The sequence below is a fragment of the Ambystoma mexicanum genome, chromosome 1q (assembly GCF_040938575.1).
Source record: "Ambystoma mexicanum isolate Mex_15411 chromosome 1q, UKY_AmexF1_1, whole genome shotgun sequence".
Classification (NCBI taxonomy): Eukaryota; Metazoa; Chordata; class Amphibia; order Caudata; family Ambystomatidae; genus Ambystoma; species Ambystoma mexicanum.
The window spans coordinates 1,340,771,337-1,340,791,731 of NC_090922.1; the positions used below are offsets into that span (position 1 = coordinate 1,340,771,337).

At 46.6% G+C, this 20,395-nt stretch overlaps 1 protein-coding gene across 1 annotated transcript in view; it reads left to right on the forward strand.

The window, feature by feature from the left end:
* Positions 1-20,395, forward strand: part of NRDC (nardilysin convertase) — a 1,236,039-nt gene that overhangs the window by 197,433 nt on the left and 1,018,211 nt on the right. The window contains exon 11 of the mRNA XM_069642204.1: positions 12,418-12,495. Within this exon, the coding sequence (XP_069498305.1) occupies positions 12,418-12,495 (78 nt within the window). The remainder of the gene's footprint in view (positions 1-12,417; positions 12,496-20,395) is intronic.

The window sequence follows — 20,395 nt, forward strand, 5'->3', positions numbered from 1 at the left end:
GGAATCCAACTTGTTTGGAAAGGCGGTTGATGAGGCTGTAGAGACTGCGGAAAAAAACATGAAACCCTAAAAGGTTTGGACCAAATCACCCAGAGACCTTCCACAAGGCGAGGATTTGGAAACTGAAGTTTTTTTTGTGGCCAACGCTCCACTCGTCAGCAATACCCTTCAGGAAACAACTGGAACTCTCCACAGGGAACCAATACTTACAATACCCCGTACCCGCAAAGGGGACAGCAGCGTGGTAAGGGAAGAGGCAGGAACCCGACCCCCAGAGGTTCTCCTGCCTCAGGCTCCAAATGACTTGAAGATTCGGGTCCCCTCCCATGTCTCTCTGGTCGGGGGCCGGTTGACATAATTCCTGAAAGCATGGGATGGAATAACCACGGACCAGTGGGTGCTAAAAACCATAGCCTATAGCCGATGGGTGCTATGTAGAGTTCAACCAATCCCCAAAATACAGACCTCCATGTCAACGAAGACTAACACCAGAACATCTTCGCATACTTCAATAAGTCGAGATACTGGAAAAAAAGGAGCCATAGAGATCGTACCTCTATCACAGATAAAGGAGGGTATTTATTCAGTGTACTTCCTTTTACCCAAAAAGGATCTAACCATGCATCCTGTTCTAGATCGGCGCCCAGCGAACAAGTTTGTAAAACCAGACATTTTGCATGGTCACCCTGCAGGAAGTAATTCCTCTGCTTACACAGGGGGATTACATGGCAACTCTGGATATGAAAGATGCATACTTTCATATTTCGATGTTGCCAGCTCACAGAAAGTACCTCAGTTTTATGATAGAAGACAAACATTATCAGTTCAGTGTACTACCCTTGGGCATAGCATCTGCACCATGGTTATTTACGAAGGTACTAGCAGTAGCGGCAGCACACCTGCGCAGCTAATCCATTACAGTTTATCCTTACCTCGACGACTGGCTCATAACAGGGGACTCCTACGAAACATGTTTATCAAATACCCAAAAGATGATAGATCTTTTATTCAGCCTGGGATTCTCTATCAACGATAATAAATCCAGCTTAGACCCCAGTCAACTCAAACCATTCCTAGGGGCTCTAATTCGATCAAAGGACGGCCTCGTCTTCCCCGCCGAGAGGGTTCAAAACCTGTTCTCCAGCATGGGGTCTGGCATGGATTCACATGCTCATGAATATTCCCTGTCGTCAGGCCGGGAATCCTCGGTAAAGAAAAAATCAGTATGTTTCGTTTCTGATCTGTCTTTCTCAGTAGTAACCAATCACTGGTCTCTGGGTTATACTGCCCTCAGCCAATGACTGCCCTCTCCCTAAGCCCTGCCTCTGGCAGCCATCCTCAGATTTTTACCGCACGCTCAAGTGTTGGGAGTCCTCTTGTTTAGCTCTCGAGCTTTTGCTGCGTTTTCACGCTTTTTTCAAAGGGAATTCTGATTTTTTTCGGTCAAATAGGGCCTCAAGCTCCACCGTCTCTACATCCGATTAACGGGGATCCGTGTCGGATTTTTCTGCGCCCCTCAAGGGTGAAGATTTTGTCGAGTTGCGCTTCTTGGAGGAGTCTGAGTTCTGTGGCCTTCCCGAACATGGCCCAGAAGAAAGGAAGCTTGATGCTCGGAAAGCTGTTCAGGGTTTGCCCTGGATGCCAGCTGCAGAATGTGTTCAAGGAGGACGAGCATTCGAAATGTCTATACTGCCTTCATGAGGACAAAACGCACGTGGAGAAGGACTGTGCGTTTTGCGGGAACATGTTGGAACGGACCATTGGGGATCGAAACCTTCGTCTCTCCAACTGGCTGGAAGGAAAGAGTCTGTCAGGTGAGAAGAAGAAGTCCGAGCGTTCTTCTAAGTCCTGTGAGGGCGCCCGGGCGACGGGGGCCCAACAGAAGGCAAAGCACTGTGAGTCCGTGGGCACCGGGAGCGCCGAACGGTCTGGCTCCTCGGCTGCCAGGCAGGGCGCATCCTCCCCAGCGCCATCAACCACGAGCCAACGCTCTAGCTCAGGGAAGAGGAAGGCCGAGAACCTGGCGAAGCTTCTGGAGAGGCCCCGGTCGAGCTTGAAGGATCCGGCCGAGGGGGAGCGAGGCGGTGACCCTCCCCCCAAGGTGAAGGCCACAGGACTGCATAAGGTGGCAAAGGCCTTGATTCACCCGGCCAAGGCCTCTATTGAGGAAGTTGCGGCGGCCCTGGCGCAGCCTGTGGAGGCTACACCAGTGGAGGCGACCTCGGGGCCCAGAGTCTCCCTGCCTCCGCGGAGGGCAGCCTCTTTCAGACCCATCGAAAAGACCCCTATGAAGACCCCAGCGGAAAGAGAGGGGGGGGCGGTGGACACGGACACAGCATCCGAGGAGAAGCTGGTAGAAGTCTTAGAGGGCCTCGACGAGGGCGTCGAAGAGGCCGGTGCCCACGCGAGGGATCCCGACGAAGGTAACGACGAGAGCGACTGCGGCACCGGCGAGGGTCCTAGTCACCCGTCGCTTCCGGAGCCGCAGGACAACTCGGCAGCCACTTTGTTGGCAATACAATCGTTATGTTATCGTTAGATAAGGACCAGATTGCCCTTACCACCGACGGAGGAACCGGAACCAGGCCCGGTTGAGGAGCCAGAGCCAGGCCCAGCGGGAAGCCCCCCGAACAAGAGAAGACTTATCCATCCAGCCCCACCTTTTCAGCCCTCGCGGCCTACTCCACTTTTGCCCATGTCCCCCATCCCTGGGGATGACACAGGAACGGACACGGCCACAACGGGTACCGACGACGGCGGTGACGGCGGGACGGAGCTCCCATCGCCCCCAGCCCAGGCCTCCCCGCCCGACGAGATCGGATCTTTCCATGCAATGATCGCCAGGGCATCCAAGCTTTTTCAGCTATGCCCCGAAGAGAAGGAAGGCTTCCTCTACCAACGGCGCGAGGCCAAGAGGAAAACAGTCCTCGTCGTGCCTCTGCTGGATGACATCTGGGACGAGGGCCTCAGCCTTCTCAAGAACCCGTCTACGACGCCTGCCAAGAGGGGATCGGTACGAGAAGAAGTAGCGGGTCCCCGACGCGGCTCCTTTGTGCCTTAGGGCACAACAGACCCCTGACTCGGTCGTCTCAGCGGCGGCCAAGAAGAAAGCGGGCGGGGGGCATCGGCCTCAACGTCATCGAAAGAACGTTACCAGGTAAGAAAGTAACTTGTTCTTCTGTTCTGTCTGGCCTGGAGCTGGAAATACACCTCCGTGTCTGTGAGATCTAGGAGACAAATATATGTATATATTAATAATCAATCCACTCTAGCTAAGTTTACTAAAATGTTACCACTCTCCTTGTAGTACCTGTAGCCTATGCTTTATTGCTGATAGGCTTATTCAGTTAGTAGCTGAGCTGAAGTCTGGAAATCAGAACTCAATGTTTTCTTCTTCTTCTACTGTGATAATATTTTTCATAAATGAACTTCTTAAAATACTTTTTCTCGTATTTATTGCATATGGAAAGTCTGTTACTTGAATTAGAGTCTTAATGAACTTGCAATAAATTACGATGTCAAAAAAAAAATGTAACCTCCTTAAAAGATCAGCATTGCTGTAGAGAGTTCCTCTAGCCTTTTACTTCCTGAAAAAACGAATGTCAGCCGACAACGCTTCTCTACTCAATTGTCTTTAGAAACGATGCCTTCAGAACTAAAAAATGTCACGACGCGTATCGTGCTCAATATTATAGTCCTGCAAACGAGCACTTCCTGAAACGACGTCACGATGCTTGCACACGCTTAAAACGTTCGTAAGGTTCCTTCTTCTAACCTCAGAGCCGCGCGTGACGTAATACTCGAACCGAAAAATAATGCTCCCGAAAGAACTGCGAGCGAGAAAAATCAAACATGCGAGTAAAACACTAAGAGTTACGCGCGCCTGGTTAGTAAATATTAAACGCGCAGTTGTTCAGGGAAATACACCTTCAGAAGCAGAATGGAAGCGTAACAATAAAAGTTCAAAATAGTACACTGAATCTTATTTTCCTCAAAAAAGAATAAATATTAGCATTTGATTTCCACCCAGTATTTTTCAAAGTAAATCGAACTGAAAATCCTTGACATTAGACTTTGTAGAATAAATAAACTTAGCTTGCTTCATCTGTACGACTTCTTCAGCTTCTTGGATAAACTTCACTTCAGCTTAGAATTAGTAGTAATTGGATATTCAAAAATCTTCTTAAAAAACTAGAATTAAATATACTTGAATATATTCTTTGCTAGAGCTAACTAAACTGCGACCTGTCTTAAAGGATACTAAAATGAAAGGCAGTTGGAAACTCGGAGCAACATTCCAAATGACCTCATAACTATTTAAACCAATCAGTGCTGCAGAAAAAACTCCATCTTGCTTCGGGGATTCAAGTGATTCCTGAATGTACATTAAGGAATATTTATAATAGTTCAATTGTCAATCCAAACATCACACCTCTAAGTAACCTACATTCAAAAGGTTTTCTGATGCTAATGATGAATTCTTAATTAAGTAATGTAAATGTATGTCTATTTAATTTACCTTGGAATAGTAATGGTCTGTCTTTTAAGGTTATGAACCCTTGAAACTCTAGAAATGTACCATGGAATCCTGACAGAATGCAAGTTCCTCTCCACCAGCGACAAAGGTTTTGGGAAGAGAAAACCGGTAACACCAAAAGGTTCGTTGAGGTGGAATTCCGACTGAACCTTTGGCATGAAAGAGGGGTGCGTATGCAGCACCACCCTCTATTCGTGGAAAGTGGGATGCAGCTGCTTGCAGGACAGAACCTGGATCTCACCCACTCGTCTGGCTGAGGTGATGGCCACGAGGAATGCCGTCTTCCACAAGAGCAACTTGAGTGGGGATTGATGCATAGGTTCAAAGGGTGCCCACATAAGTCTTGTCAGGACTACATTGAGTTCCCATGCCAGGGAAGGATAAAAAAAGCCCATTGAGAAACTCCTTGATGAGTATGTGGTACCACAGCAAGCATCTTTCCGGGGATCTGGTGTAGCGCGAGATAGCCACCAGGTGTACCTTGATTGAAGCGTGAGCCAGACCAGCTTTTGCCAAGTAAGGAAGAATCTGTGGGGCCGTGACCCTCAGAGATGTAATCTTCTGTGACCGGCACCACGTAGATAAACGCTTCCACTTATGGCCGTAGCACCTTAGTGTCGACGACACCCTGGCTTTGGCAAGCACCTCCCTGCAGTTCGCTGGCAGCTCATAAACTCTAAGGCTGCAAGAGTCGTGCCTTCAGGTTCAGGGATCCTGGATCATGATGGATTGCGCCTCCCTCCCAAGGGCTATGTGATGCGTTATCCAACTACTTTGATGATAAAATCTCTCATTTGTAAGAAAATGATTGCCACCCCGGCGCCTGCGTTGTCGGCAGGGAGTGGCCAAGTCCGCCTTACTGGCCTCCTCCATGCTGGTCCTCTTTTCCAGTCTTCACAGAAGCGGCTGTCTCTATGGTTGTGCTTGCCCTTCAATCCTCTTGTCCAGCTGATCCCATCCCACTTAAGATTCTCAAAGAGATTTTCTGTAGCGTTTTACCACCCCTTGCGGTGGAAGCTAATGCCTAGTTTGCATCAGCTCATATTCCTCCTATTCTTTACTGGTCACATTTCCCATGAAACTCCTGGAAGCTCTAGTGATGCCGCTTCTTTGCTCCTTTCTCGAGGAATCTGGGTGTATTGACCCTTTCCAAGCAGGTTTTTGTCCTGGTCATAATACCGGTCATAGTACCAAATCTATCTTGGTGGCAGTGGCTGACAATTTGGCCCAGATTGTGGATCGGGGGGCCTGGCGCATTTATCCTGTTGGACCTTTCGGCCTCATTTGACACATCAACCACACCATTTTGTTGGAACACATGTCTGCAGCCGGCTTTTTGGGTCTGGTCCTGGATTGGTTTGCCTCATTTCTTACAGATCGCCCAGTCTCTGTCTCTTTCTCCTTTTATCTCGGCAGATAAGCCCCTCACTTGTGATGTTCCTCAGGGGTCCGCTCTTTCTCCTCTTTTTAATTTGTATATTCAGCCTCTTGTTAAGTGGATTCACTCTTTCGGTTTTCTGTATTTTTCTTATGCAGAGGTTACGCAGATTCTTGTGGGGCTCGATCTGTCTGCGTCAGCTCAGCGTTGTATCGTCCTGCTGGTCTACTGCATGCTGGCCAACCGAACTCTGTCCCCTGCCTATGCCCACTTCGGTGGTGAAGAATTTGGGGGTTAAAATGTCCAACTCCCTCTCCATGTAGAGTCAGATCAGTATTGTCAGTCTATTTTTCTTAAACTCTGCCTTCTGCGGAAAGTGCTTCCCCATTTGCCCACTCCTCTTCGGTCTTTGGTTGACTCCTTTCTGTCTTCCGGCTCCCTGGATTACTGCAATACGCTCTACTTTGCTCAGCCAGAGTGACAGCTGCAGCAGTTGCAAGTTTTGCATAACTCTGCAGCTTGCTTGGTGGTAAGTGTTCCTGCATAGCTTTCACTGGCTGTCGGTGTCTAAGCGCATTAGGTTCAAGGTCCTTTGCGTGGTCCATCTTGCCTTTTGAGATTGGACCAGTTTACCTGCAGGATCAATTTCAGCCTTACATCTCTGCCCTCTACTTTGAGGATATTGGTTCCCCGCTTCAGGCTTGCCCGTGTGGGCGGTCGTTCCTTTTCTGTGGTCGCTGCTACCCTTTGCAATACTACTTCCTGGGCCCTGCAGGCTTTGGAGGACCATCTCTTATTTCACCGGGCCCTGAAGACTTATCTTGTTAAAATCTAACCTGCTGGTTTCTGCAGGCAAGTTGCCCTTGCTGGTGTTCGTGAGCTCTATAAATGCCAATTACATTCTCCAGCATGGGATCTAGCATGGATTCACATGCTTATTAATATTCCCTGTCAGGCTGGGAATCCTCAGTACAAGAAAAAACAGTTTCACTTTCACTTTAAAACTGTATTTCTCCTCTAAACCAATCACTGTCTTCTGGGTCATACTGCCCCCATCCTCTCCCTAAGCCCCGTCTCTGGCAGCCATCGTCGGATTTGGTAGCACGTAAAGTGGCAGAAGAGCCGCAGAGGGGACCGAGGGATGGTTTGCATGTGAATCCATGCCAGAGACAGTTACAGGTAAGTAACAAACTTCTCCAGCATGGGGTCTGGCATGGATTCACATGCTCATGAATTGCGAATACACAGCAGTACAACATCACACAACCACGGGAGGTGGCAAGGCTCAACAGAAGCAATGACCTCTTACCTCTGGAACAGACTCGCATGAAGAGAACAGGTTGCGTAGAACTGCTTGGCAGACTTTGGGCTCCTCTCTGGAATCCTTGTTGACGCAGTAGAACTTTGTGAAGGTGTGCGTGCACCTCCACGTAGCAGCCCTGCAGATGTTGAATAGTGTGTCGATCCAAAAGTAACTGAGTCGATAGAAGGCTTAATCCATCCCTGCCATTTGGAAGTGGTGATATATTACGAAAGCTTGAAAATAGGCAAAATAAACTTGTTTTATACACGCACATACACACCAAAGGTGTATCCTAATTGTACATTTGGGCCTGCCTACTTTCCCTTCTTTGGGTTAAGCAAACTGCCATGACACAATTTTAAGAGATTTGGCTTCCCTTTTGGCTGGGTGCAATGCCCCAACTAAAGTCATTTGTTGTACAGCCCTCGCTAGGGGCATGTGCAAAAACTGCCTGAACACACTCCCCTTTTAGCATAACTTCACCGTTTGTGCAACCGACACATGAATGCTAGGGGCCACTGTTAGATTGTCTTGTGACATGGATAGAGGCTCCTTTTATTTTTTAGTTTTTGCTGTGCGTTATTGCAGCTTCCTTTGTTGTGGTTAGCCTGGAGAGACATTCCCTGTACTCTGGAGTCTCGGGCCTGAGGTCTGAATCGGGATGCGAGACCTTTTGTGGAATCCCATTGAGGCAAAGCATGTGTTTAGCCACATGATTGGCCTCAGTACCTGAACTGTCACTAGTTAGGCGCTCTAGAGTGTCAGTCGTCCATCCCATACTTTTCTGGGCAAACGCCTGGTAAAGCTGGCCATCTCCCAGCCTACTCTCCACACTGAATCTGTTTGTCTCCATGACACTCAGTCTGGCTTCAGAGCAGCCAGAGGCACGGAAACTACTCTCCTGAACACCCATGAAGAGCTAATTACTAATCTTGATTCACACCTTCCTTCTGTCTTCACTCCTCTTGACCTTTCCTCTGCTTTTGACAGTCAGTCACACCATCCTGATCAATAGAACCTGGGCATCACAGATCAGGCCCTAGAGTGGATCTTCCTGGACCCAACCTCCCAGGTCCAACTTGGGTCCTTTCGATCTACCTCGCCTCATTTTGTGTACCCCAGGGCTCTAACCCCTCACCCTTCAATGTCTACTTGGTCCCTTTTGAACGTTAGAGTAGAAGGTAGAGATCAGTTGCGCCAGTTTAATGCGGCTAACACTTGCCTCTTTCAGGCTCCCCTCAGTCTCCTCTCCTCTCTCGCTCATTCCCGGATTTATATCCGATATTTGATTGGTGCGCCTCCAACAATCTCTGCCTTAATGCCAGTAAGACTGAGATCCTTCTCATTGGGACCTTTGGTCCCGCTTTCACTCTCACTCTGGCCCCCTTCCTTCGCCTCCCTGTGAGGCAAAAAACTTGTATGTCCTCTTCGACTCCACTCTCTCCTTCTCTCTTCGCATCACACACCTTGCCAAGAAGGCCCACTACCAGCTACACCTCCTCAGAGGTATTCTCCCATTTCGCACTTTCCCCGAGAAAGCTCACCGTCTCCAGAGTCCTGGTTCTCTCTAGGCTGGACTACTGCAACAGCTTCTTTCTCAATCTGCCTCTCTCTACTTTCCGCCTTCTGCAACTAATCCAGAACAGGACTGCAATACTGGTCCTTGGCCTCAAGCCCAGGGACCGTATCTCTCAGCCCTGAAAACCCCTCACTGGCTCCCGGTGGCAGCAAGGATCAAGTTCAAGACACACTGCATCGTCCACAAAGCTTTCTGGGGCCGGTGCCTGCACTACATCCAACTCTCTTCCAAAACACCTTCCTTGTCAAGCCCTTCGCTCAGCCACATCCAATACTGAGGGTCAGACGCTTCTCCAGGCAGAGGGTGTGGGGGTTGGGGGTAGACCTCTCTCCTCTGCAGGTACCTCCTTTTGGAATCTCCTCCCTGCCTCTCTAAAACCTGAGCCAGACCTCCTGAAATTCCGGAAGCTTTCTCTCTCCCATGCTAACCCTCCTGTCTGCTGCACTGACTGGTTGCCTGGCAACCCCAAGAGTCTCCCTCAACTCCGCCAAACCTTTCAAAATCTGCAAGGAGCTGACCAATCCTGCTGCAGGCTCTAACTCTTCTGTTCCCTCCCAGGCCCTCTGCACGGCCTTGGCCTCTCATTTCACTACTAAACTCAGGACATCCTGTCCACCCTTTCTTCCTCTTCCTCTACCACTGCTGGCCCGACTGAGGCCATCTCTCTTCCTTTCTCCTCCTTTCCCCTGTTCACCCCCTAACGATGTTTCTAGACAAATCTGATCTACGAAAGTCTCATAAAAGCAGGGTCTCCCTGGCTCAGCCAGAACCATCAAGGGCCACATTGACACCCTTGCTCCAGCCTTGGCCGATTTTTGCAATCACTCTTTTGCCACTAGAACTCCTGCGCTCCTTAAGCACTCTTGTGCACCCCCTTCTAAAGAAACCCTCGGCTGATCCTTCCTCTACGGCTAACTATCGCCCGATCTCCATCACTCCTTCCCTGGGCAAGCTCTTCGAAAAGCTGTCCATCTCCCATCTTAATCTACATTCTTAATCTGTTGGTTGCCTCCATGTGACCACCAGTCTGGCTTCAGAGCTGCCAGAAGCACTGAAACTACTCTCCTGAACACCCGTGAAGACTTGCTCCCCAATCTTGACTCTAATCTCCCTTATGTCCTAATTCTCCTTGAACGATTCTCTTTTGACAGTCAATAATGCCATCCTTGCTCAATGGTCTCCGGGACAGTCTTGGTATTACTGATCAGGACCTGGCCTGGTTGACCTCCTCTCTCACCGACCGTCCCTCCCAGGTTCAACTGGGGTCTTTCCTCTCTTTTATCTCTCTACTTGTGGTGTTCCTCAGGGGTCTAACCACTTTCCCTGGCTCTTCAATCACTACCTGGCACCTCTTGCCCACTGAATCGCTCCAATTTTAAATGTTATGCGGATGACACTGAGCTCTCTTTCAGACTCCTCACAGCCACCTCTGCTGCTTCTCTCATACCAGACTGCCCGGCCGCAATTCCGGAATGGTGTGCCGCCAATGATCTCTGCCTTAATGCCAGTAAAACTGAGATTCTCCTCATTGGGACACCTGCTCCCTACTTTCCTCTCACTGGCCGCCCACTCTGGGCCCTCTTCCTGCTCTTCCTGTGAGGCTAAGAACCTTGGTATCATCTTTGACTCCACCCTCTCTTTCTCTCCTCACATCTCCGACGTCTCTAAGAAGTCAAACTATCAGCTGCACCACCTCAGAGGTATTCTTCCTTTTCTCATTTACCCCGAAGCTCACTGTCTCCTGAGCTCTGGTCCTCTCTAGGCTGCAACAGCCTGTTTCTAAATATTTCTGCCTCTACTCTTCGACCTTTACAACTTATCCAGAACATGACTGCAAGACTTGTCCTTGGCCTCAAGCCCAGGGATCATATCTTTCCATCTCTGAAATCTCTTCACTGGCTCCCTGTGGCTGCAAGGATCAACTTCGGTACACTCTGCAGTATACACAAGGCTTTCTGGGGCCTGGAACCACTCTCCCTCCAACGTTCTCTTCCAAAACATCTTCCTTCTTGAGCTCTCCGCTCATCCTCCTCCAACTCGGAGGGTCAGACGCTTCTCCAAGAAGAGAGTTTGTGGCAGAGCTATTTCCTTGTCTGGGGACCTCCCCCTAGAACAGCCTCCCTGCCTCTCTCAAACTTGAACAGAACCACCTCTTGTTTTGGAAGCAACTCAAGACCTTCCTTTTCGCTTCCGCTTTCCCTCTTCCTCACCCCCCAGCTGATGCACCTAACTGCCCCTCGCACTGGTCACCTGGTCACCCTCTGAACTCGTACCCAGGCTTCTGCATGTCCAGTTGCCTTCGCACTGCCTCTGGCCTCCTCAGCACTTAAGGGTCTGTATCTGCAACCCTACAGTCCCTTCTCTCTGCTCTTATGAGCCACCCACTGGCTGCACTTGAGTTAACTGCACTTCCCCCTTCTCCCTCCCCCCTAGCTCTTCTCTCCTTCCCTCTCCCCGCACTTGTGCGATCTGAATGACATAATGGGGAGTAAGATTGTTATTTTGTCCTCCCTAGTTTCCCCCTCCTTGTCTTGTACTTGTGTACATGCACGTTATAAATGCCGCATCATATCATATCACTCCAGGCTCCTCTTGACCAGTCTCCCATGCACTGCCTCCGGGCCTACTGCTAACTCGGGGGCTGTAACTGTAACCCTTCAGTCCCCTGCCTCCTTGCACTTCCAGAGTCACGCTTCCCTGGCTCCTCGTCCTCGGAGCAATGCTGCCCTGATGGCATTTCTTACCTCTCCCTAGCACCCCCCACTTCTTCCTCCCCCGGCACCTCGCGTAGTTCGCACTTGCACACGTTTTTTGTTGTTTGACTCTGTTTGAACCCCCCCTATTGCTCCTAGAAATGTGTGTACAGGCACGTTATAAAGGACTTCTCAGATCATAGAGTAAGGGATTGAAGTTTGGGCAAGGTGCATGTGGTAGGATCTGGGGTCTTTTACACGTCAGTGCTAGGGAAGTGCTTGAAAGTTCTATACTCTATTTTTTCGCAAAGGGCTCTGGTATGGTCCCTGTGTCGTGGGAGTTCCTAAGCATATGGAGGAGACCGGCCTGGATGGAAGAGTACAAAACCGCAATCCTTATTAAATAGTTTGGCTCCTACAATTCTGTCAAGGTGAATATTAAATTGGTAATTGTAGGAGCATATCCGTAACTGGGCATTCTGGCTCCATCGAGTTACTAGATTGCTCAGGAAAGGAGGTGGTCTGCTTCTGCTTCAATGCCCTTGACTGGGGGAAGAATGTTTGTCCATTCATATGACCTACTTTTGTCTGTCAGAGGATCCAGCTTCTTTATATTGGTCTTTTCCTTCTGACCTTTCTGTTCACCAATCTATTCGAGTAAGTTATGTATTTTCGTTGCAGGCGATAACATCTTTGTGGCAGTTAAGACCCAGTATTTGATGTCTGGGTTTGTGGGATTGCATAGTACTCTTCTTGACAACGGCAGAGATCTGTTAATTGTTCTAGATAAATAATTCATATTTAAACTAGTCAATCTGCCCAATAACTATGTGTGTTAAAAATATGCTAGAATGAGGTGTGTAATTGATGGATTCGCATTGCAGCTAAAAATGTAGATAACTTCCTTTATGTTGATTTTATTTTCAGAGTGAAGCCGCTTCATTATATATCCTGGTTGATAGGACATGAAGGCAAAGGAAGTATACTTTCCCTCCTTAGAAAAAAGTAAGTATTTGTTTTGCCAAATACTTTTCCTTTGTTTCCTTAATTACTCCCACCTTGAAATAGAAAACCTTCTGAAGTTTGTTCCACTGGTTGAAATTGCAAGCAATAATTCATTCTATATAAACTTTCTATTCTGCAATGGTACAATGTATTGCAATCAAGATTTAATTTTTACTGGTGTCGGAGACCCCAAAACAGATGGTCAGCCAAGGAAAGATCTGCTTGTCAGTATCACTGAAGCTTATTTTTACAAGGGTTCTGATTTTCTCCCTGTTGGGTGCCAATAAGGATCTAACAGCACTTCTTTCCAATAGGGGAATATTATTTACTTAGTGGGGCAAGAAGCTGCCCCACTGATTTGTTTTGAGTTTGGGTGTCTCTAGACTCCTGTCTGCTCCTGAAGATTCTAATGGAGCAATCGAAATATTTTGAACTGTTCAAGTCAAAACAAGTTATTTTAATTTAGTGTGGTGCCCACTTTTTTTGCTTAGCTGAATATTATTTACTTACCTTATCAGCAATAGAGTACAGGTAGAATCTAATGTATTCTGAGCTACATATGAACTCAAACATTGGAAATAGAACTCCAGTGATCAGCTTGTTATTCCCTATAGCGTGGGACTATCAGGATCAAAAGTGAAAGAAGACAACTTCTTGCTAGATACGCCTCTACATTAGATATAGACGCATCTTCTCATATTTTTGCATGAGCAAAGGTGATGTACCTTAACTGTCAATAACACCACACAGCTGACCTTACTTTTAAATCTGTATGTAACTGAATTCTACTGACACCACAGAGTAGTTTCATGTAACCAAGCTTCTCAAAGGCCACCTGCCCACTTGCTACATTTGTTCAGATGGATTTCCAGAATTTGGCCTGGTGGACCGATTTTAGGAGGCCATCCTAGTTATAGTGAACAGGTAACTTGGAGAGGTTTGCCAAAACTTTATGAATGTATGTGGAATGAGCAGACAAGGCTTTTTCTCAGAAGATTGAGAGTGGGGTTACGGGCCCTCAATGAGTTCACACATTATGGCATACAATAATTCAATTTAGACAGTCATAACAATACAACTATTATAGACCTTATGAACACACAGAAATATTAATATAACAGCTAATATTGTTGCACAACACTCTGAGATATATACAGTCCCCATAGGTTCAAATATACATCAAATAACTTAACAAAGGCAGGTACGTATAAGTATTTTAGATGCAGTCAATGATGGAACCAGATCACAAGATAAAAACCTATCTTAAGAAGTCAAACATAAAATTAATGGGGCCTTGGGCCCAAAAGTCACAGGAGCCACAATGTTTCTCACCAGAATGGAGTCTCTGGAGGCAAGTTCAATAAGCTTGTGTTGGTCATAGTTTAAAAGTCCAATAACTATTTTACCAGAGGTAAGTATGTAGTTTACTATCTTTTGGATCCGAGACTAACCCAGGGGCAGGATACTCGACCCAGGTTCGACGGCCGCAAGCTGAGTGGAATGGAATAAGGAGATAAAGGGTCTTGTTCCCACTGTTATCCTATGGAGGATGATGGGGAGGCGGGGAGAGTTACACTGCATTTACTTACCCCTGACTCCCGATTTTCCCAGATAACTTTGAGGGTTGTCTGGGGGCTGAATTTTTTCTGCTATTGGTTCTGGTGAGAGGTGCGTAGGAGTTGCAGGTTCAAGGATCCTTCTGTTCAGGTGCAGCTGCAAGATTAAACCTCTGTCGAAGAAATGCAAGAACCACTGATGCAGGCCTCTTCAGGACACTTCAGAGATTGAATGAAGGTGAGTTCCAGCAATGGTCTCCGCACCCAGGCTATGACAGGTTTCCTTCCAGTTGCAGTCACAGCAGCTGCTCCAGGACAGTTCCCGTGAAGATGGAAAGCTGAAATTCGTGGAGAAGGCTTCCTGAATTTCTTGTGGCACAAGCTGGCGGCCACTGAAGTTCCGGACTCGAACGGTAATGCTTCTGGTGAGGTAGGCCACAAAGACAGTTGGTCAGACCACCGGGCAGTCCAGGGACACTTCCGAACGCTCAGAAGGGCAGGATCCTCGAGAAGGCGTTCAGATCAGTTGGTCCCACTAGTCAAAGGACTGAATCACCGCTAGGGGTCTTCGGAGATCAGGCATAAGAGCAGGCCTTCACAAGGGTGACTACTGAAGGTTATGTTGGCCACTTGTGGAGTCTCCTTTGGATCATCAGAAGGCTGCTCTTCTTCAAGGGATTCTTGGCTCCAGCAATGATCGGAAGAAATGGCTGCAGTGATCCTCTTCTTATTCAAATTCCGAGCTGGAAGCAAGTCCAAGTCCTCCAATGGTAAATATCTGCACCATTCAAACAGCCAGTCCAATCCGGGACAACTATTGGTTTCATATTTGCCCCACACCTAGACTCTCTGGCACCAAAGATGTGGACTGGGACTAGACTGCCCCAACCACTTCTTGGGCGACACGCACAAAGGCAGCACTAGCCCGCAAAAGCAGCAGCTTTCCCAAGCAAGTGCATGTCCTTATAAGAATATTCCTGACCTGGCAAAGCAGCAAGAAGGCCAAACAACAATATGGCCAAAGAAGCAAGTGGAAATCTTATGACAGACATTTTAGGGCACGAGTCACGTTTAGTAGCCATATGCAGTTAATGCGAATTTGCACACTAATTATAATGCACAATACAGTAAAAAATATATCTGCTGCCACCAGCTTGTCTTTGGGCACATTTGAAAGTAACCACAAATTCCATGTGTTGTAAAAAAAATAGGGTATAACAAAAGTATCCCCGTTGCACTGCACTGCAAGGTGTATGGTGCAGTGTTCAACAATGCAGGAATTAAAAAGGGAAACTTTTTCCCGGTACTGGTAGTCTGAAGGACTGATCAATTTCCCCATAACAATCAACAAAAAGGCAAGGGAAGTGAATCTGAAGGATTTACTTCTCTTCAAAGAAACATGACCAGATAAAATATGGTGTTCCATAGCAAACTATGGAGGGAAGGTTAAAAAAGGAAATCCTTCCCAACAGTTACGTTCACACACACAACACTTCACTGCTGTCCAATACAAGCTCATACATAATGGGTGGATAGGGTGGCAACTTGGCACCCATTTAGGATGTCCGAGGAGGGGACACCCAGTAAAAAAAAAAGCACTTCCCGCTTGCATAACTGATATCTTGTTTGCATGTGCATGGTGCCATGGCCTCCTCATGACTTATAGCCCACGCAAGACAGAGGGAATTTTGCTTTGCTAGCCTTGCATGGCTCATTTGGCATGCAGACTGGGGTACTACAGTCTCCCTTTTCTTGTAGGGTATGCTCCTGCTGAAGGCCCTGCAGAGCGTGAGTTTCACAGGAAGCATGACTTGATGTTTTCTGCTTTCTGTATAGAACTTCACAAGGAGAGCTGGTGGACCATGGACACAAGCAACACCTCAGAGGTAGTGAATTAATTGGCCATCGTCTGCGTTTTAAATTACGTGCACATAGACAATACATTAGCAATCTCACACTTCTACAGGGAGCCAGCTCAGCCAAGTTGAACACATTAAATGTCATTGATAGTGATTTTTGTCTGGTACTACACTTGTCTTGGTATTGGAGAAAAGCAAGTCTCTGGAAAGTGTTGTAATCAACAAATGTTTGTGGCTGCATCATATTGAAATATCGACAAATCTTTGTGGCCCATATCAAAAGTTATTGAAGGCGTAATTGGAATGCCTAGTGAGAGTAACTTTCAAAGTGAGATTCATGAAGGCAGGTAGTCTGGTTTCTGACTTTTTCTTTTTGGTTTAATAGCACATTGTGATTTCCAGGGTAAAGCTGGAAACCACTTTTGTTTGAATGTTGGTCATTTGGAAAATTAATTTCTAGTTTTGAGAAACATGCACTGCAAATTTTATTGCTCAGAATTGTGCAGTCAAATTGTATAGGTTTGGGATACTAGATCGGTGTGTTACACTAATAGGAACTTACAATGAAATGCATTCAAAATAGAAATATTCCTTGTTGATCCGGGGCGTTGGGTTACTGCACAAGAGCATGTGCGTGCAAAATCACCTTACTGCACAAAATTAGATTGCCCCTGCTGTGTAGTCTGATAGGATATATAGCCAGTCATTGTGAATTGTTGATTGTAGAATTGACTGCTCAATTGGAAGAGATTTTAAAATGCAGAAAAAGCTTTCAAGTGGATTTTTAACAGGATCGAAGGTCGGTAAATATGTAGGCATGATATCACAGGACATCCAGTTAGTTGTGTCTCTGGCTCTTGACCATGCAATAAATAGATACTTTTTGCACGGTCAATGGCAGGTGCAGGATCCGGAAACTTCAATGACAGGGGCACGATCTGGAAATTTAGCAGAAAGAAATTAAGCACAAGATTGAAGGCGTAGGCACAGTTATTTGGTCGATGCAAGGCCAGCTACACGAAGCTCTACAAAAATGTGACTGCCACAAAGGCTGATGAAAAACCGAACCTTGTGAGTGTTTCGGCACACTCTTATTTAATCTTCAAATGATGGAGAATAGGTAGGCAGAAAGCTCACTTGAAGTGAACCACCTCTGCAGAATAAATACTTGTGCAAGAAGCCTAGCAGTGCCTAAAGACTGAATTTTCAGATCTTAATGATATTCATAGTTTGTGTCTAAAGACACGTGAGATGAAGGCCATAATAACTAACCAAACCATATATATGAATGGCTTATTAGATGACATTGTGAACATACAAATTCAATTGAAACAAAGAAGATGAAAATGCAAAATGTATAATGACTCTTAATGACACAGACAGCATTTTCTCAGCTATATCTTGATATAAAAATCACTAGGAAACAAAGTGTTCAGTTACCACAAGAGAGAGGCACTGCAATTTAGTGAATGTATCAGCTTACATCACAGCTAACACTCTCTGAAATAGAGGAAGATAAAAAGTGGCGGCACACACATTTTTGCAGTGAAACAGAGCTAAATGTTGCATTAAGGAACAAAATGAACACCATGACAAAATATCTTTGATGCAAAGTCAGAGATCGAAAACCTGCAGAAAGTATTAAATAAGATTGTTAGTCATGAGCCAGCAGATGAAACATAGATTTACCACAAAGAGACTCATTATAGAAGGAATTAGAAAATATGAAACACTGGCTTCCAAAACGTAGGCATTTGATACTAGCCAGGGTAGTCTGAATGAGTCTGAAAAAGTCTAAGGAACAATTAGTGTGATGTAAACTGCAGATATCATTTTAAATGGATCATAATGGGAGATTAAGGCAAGATGTTAAAGATGTCCAACTCAGTCTTAAACTCAGACAGATTATTTTAAGAGGGATATTGTCTTCAGTCCCTGAGGCTACCTCTCCATTGCCGAACACTTCCCAGAGTCATGCTTGTGGCTTTGGCGCACATGGTTATATGCAGGGTATAGTAAGGCGCCAGCCATGCTGTTGCTTCTTCCCAAACTCGCCCATATACACAGGAAGATCTAATTTCCCTGCCCAATACAGAGGGATCCAGAGAAATCCAGGTGAGAGGGGAGTGGGACACTGGGCACGCGTCAAGGATGTGATAAAGAGGGTCCCTCGAACAACAGAGAGGGGCAAACAAGGGCACACTTTTGGCAATATAATTGTTAGATATCAGTAGAATTATAACAACGGTTATGGTTATTCATCAAAAGCTTTTTCTGTTTTAGACCCCTTTGTTACAGTCCACAAAGATAAGGTAATTCTGCGCACACCCCCCAGGTTTGCGCCAAAATTTATTTCAAAGTTCCATGTGAACTAGTCAATTGAGCTACCCACATTCTTCCAGAAACCTACTAACATGGCCGAAAGAAGCCTTCACACACTAGACGTGCGTAGGACAGTCATGTTTTACATGGAAAGAACTAAACCACTGAGGAAGACTAAACAATTCTTTGTTTCAGTGGCAGCTGGTAGAGAAGGGGATCCTGTCTCTAAATCAGCAATCTCAAGGAGGATTGTCAAATGCATCACACTGTTACACTCTCGCAAAGAGAGAACTGCCCTTCAAGCCTAGAGCACACTCTACTCTAGGCACCCATAGCATTCATTGCAAATGTTCCCCTAGAGTCCATTTGCAAAGCGGCCACCTGGAGTTCTGTACACACCTTTACAAAACACTATTGCCTAGACACTCATTCTAGGGTTGATTCTCAGGTGGAACAAGCAGTACTAAGACATCTTTTCTCTACTGTTCCTTCTCACAACCCACTCCAACTTCGGATACTGCTCGCTAGTCTATGCACAGCATGTGATTCTAAGCAGATTAACAAGCATCAGAAGACATGCATTACTTACCGTAAAAGCATTTCTGATGATTGTATCTGCTTAGATTCACATGCGCCCTCCCTTCCTCCCCGCTCGGGGTGGAAGGAACATAGACGTCTTACTACTTTCTCTAGTATGTACTCGCTCACTATAGCCTTGGGCTCCCTCATAGCAGAAAAAATACAATCGGTGGGACCTCGGCGCGTGAGGTATTTTGGGTACTACACATGTCACGATAGGGATAGTGTTACAGACACGCCTATGCCGGCGTCCTCTTTCCGTCCCCGAAAGATGAGATGCAATACTCTGCGGTTACCACTGGATATCAGACCATATGCACAGCATGTGAATCTAAGCAGATGCAATCCTCAGAAATGCTTTTACGGTAAGTAATGCATGTCATCTGGGCTATGGGCAGGGCACTGTTTGAAATAAGTGGCCGTTCAGGGGTGGGGTGTCGTGATGACATACTCTGCCAAAGTTGGTGCCGGGAGGTAAACAACTTTTTTGGCCGCTGTGTCTCCAGCTGCGTTCCTGAATGACACTTCGTCGGTGTTGCTAGTGTGGGCAGCATACTACCCAAGTCTGTGAAAGTGCGAAAATTATCTTGTCCAATAACGCTGCATGTTGCACTGAAGACCCAACCGCCCTCCTTAAGCCCCTCCTTTTCCATCTGGATAGACCAACGTGCACTGTGCTAGTGACGTATGCAGAGTCTGAATAAACGGTCATATGGCACCCTTGTGATGCTTGCAGCGCTTCAATAGATGCAATGAGTTCTGCCACCTGTGCCGAATAATGCTTCGGTAGCAGTTTCAAAATGATTGTCTCGTATACACCGTCCACTAGGCGCACCACCGATGCACCAGTATTCCTGAGACCTGTGTCTTGGTCAATTGTCACTGACCCATCAAGAAGCGGTCTGTCCTTTGCTTTGAAAATGTCATTCTCCGTCCCCTTGTACCTCTCACAATCGTGTCTGGCCAAGTCCTCATCAGTGCATATCTCGCATATTTCTAGTATGAATATCGCAGGGTTTACTTTTTTACATCGTACAATGTGGATTTCGGCTGGAGAGAATGATCTTGTATGCAAATGCTCTTTGAGTAGTTGTAGATTTCGACCTTTCTAGGATGGCAAAGAAGTTCCACATAAAGCGTAATTGAACAGCCCATGATAATGGTGGAGCTCTTCTCAATAGCAAAGGCTGCAGCTGCAAGTGCCTGTTTCCAGGCAAACTGCCCTTGCATTACGGATAACGTGCCACTGTAATAGGCCAATGGCTTGTGGCCTGTTGTGCTCTTCTGCGTTAACACAGCAGTCTTAAGCAGGCCGTTGGAATGTGAGAAGTAACATTTCTGGCTGGGTACTGTTGAAATCCCCTTTTTGAGTTCGTCAAAATTCTGTAACATCGCTTCAGTCTGTGCAATTTTGCTGTCAGTTTTTTTTGTGCCTCTTGGAGGCCCTGTAGGAGCGGTCTCGTGTATGCTGCATAATCAAGGATCCATGCCCTGCAGTAATTGCACAATCTTTTGAACTTCTGTATTTCGTTTACTTTAATGGGCTGGGGGATGGCACGCACAGAGGCAGCATGGGCAGGTAAT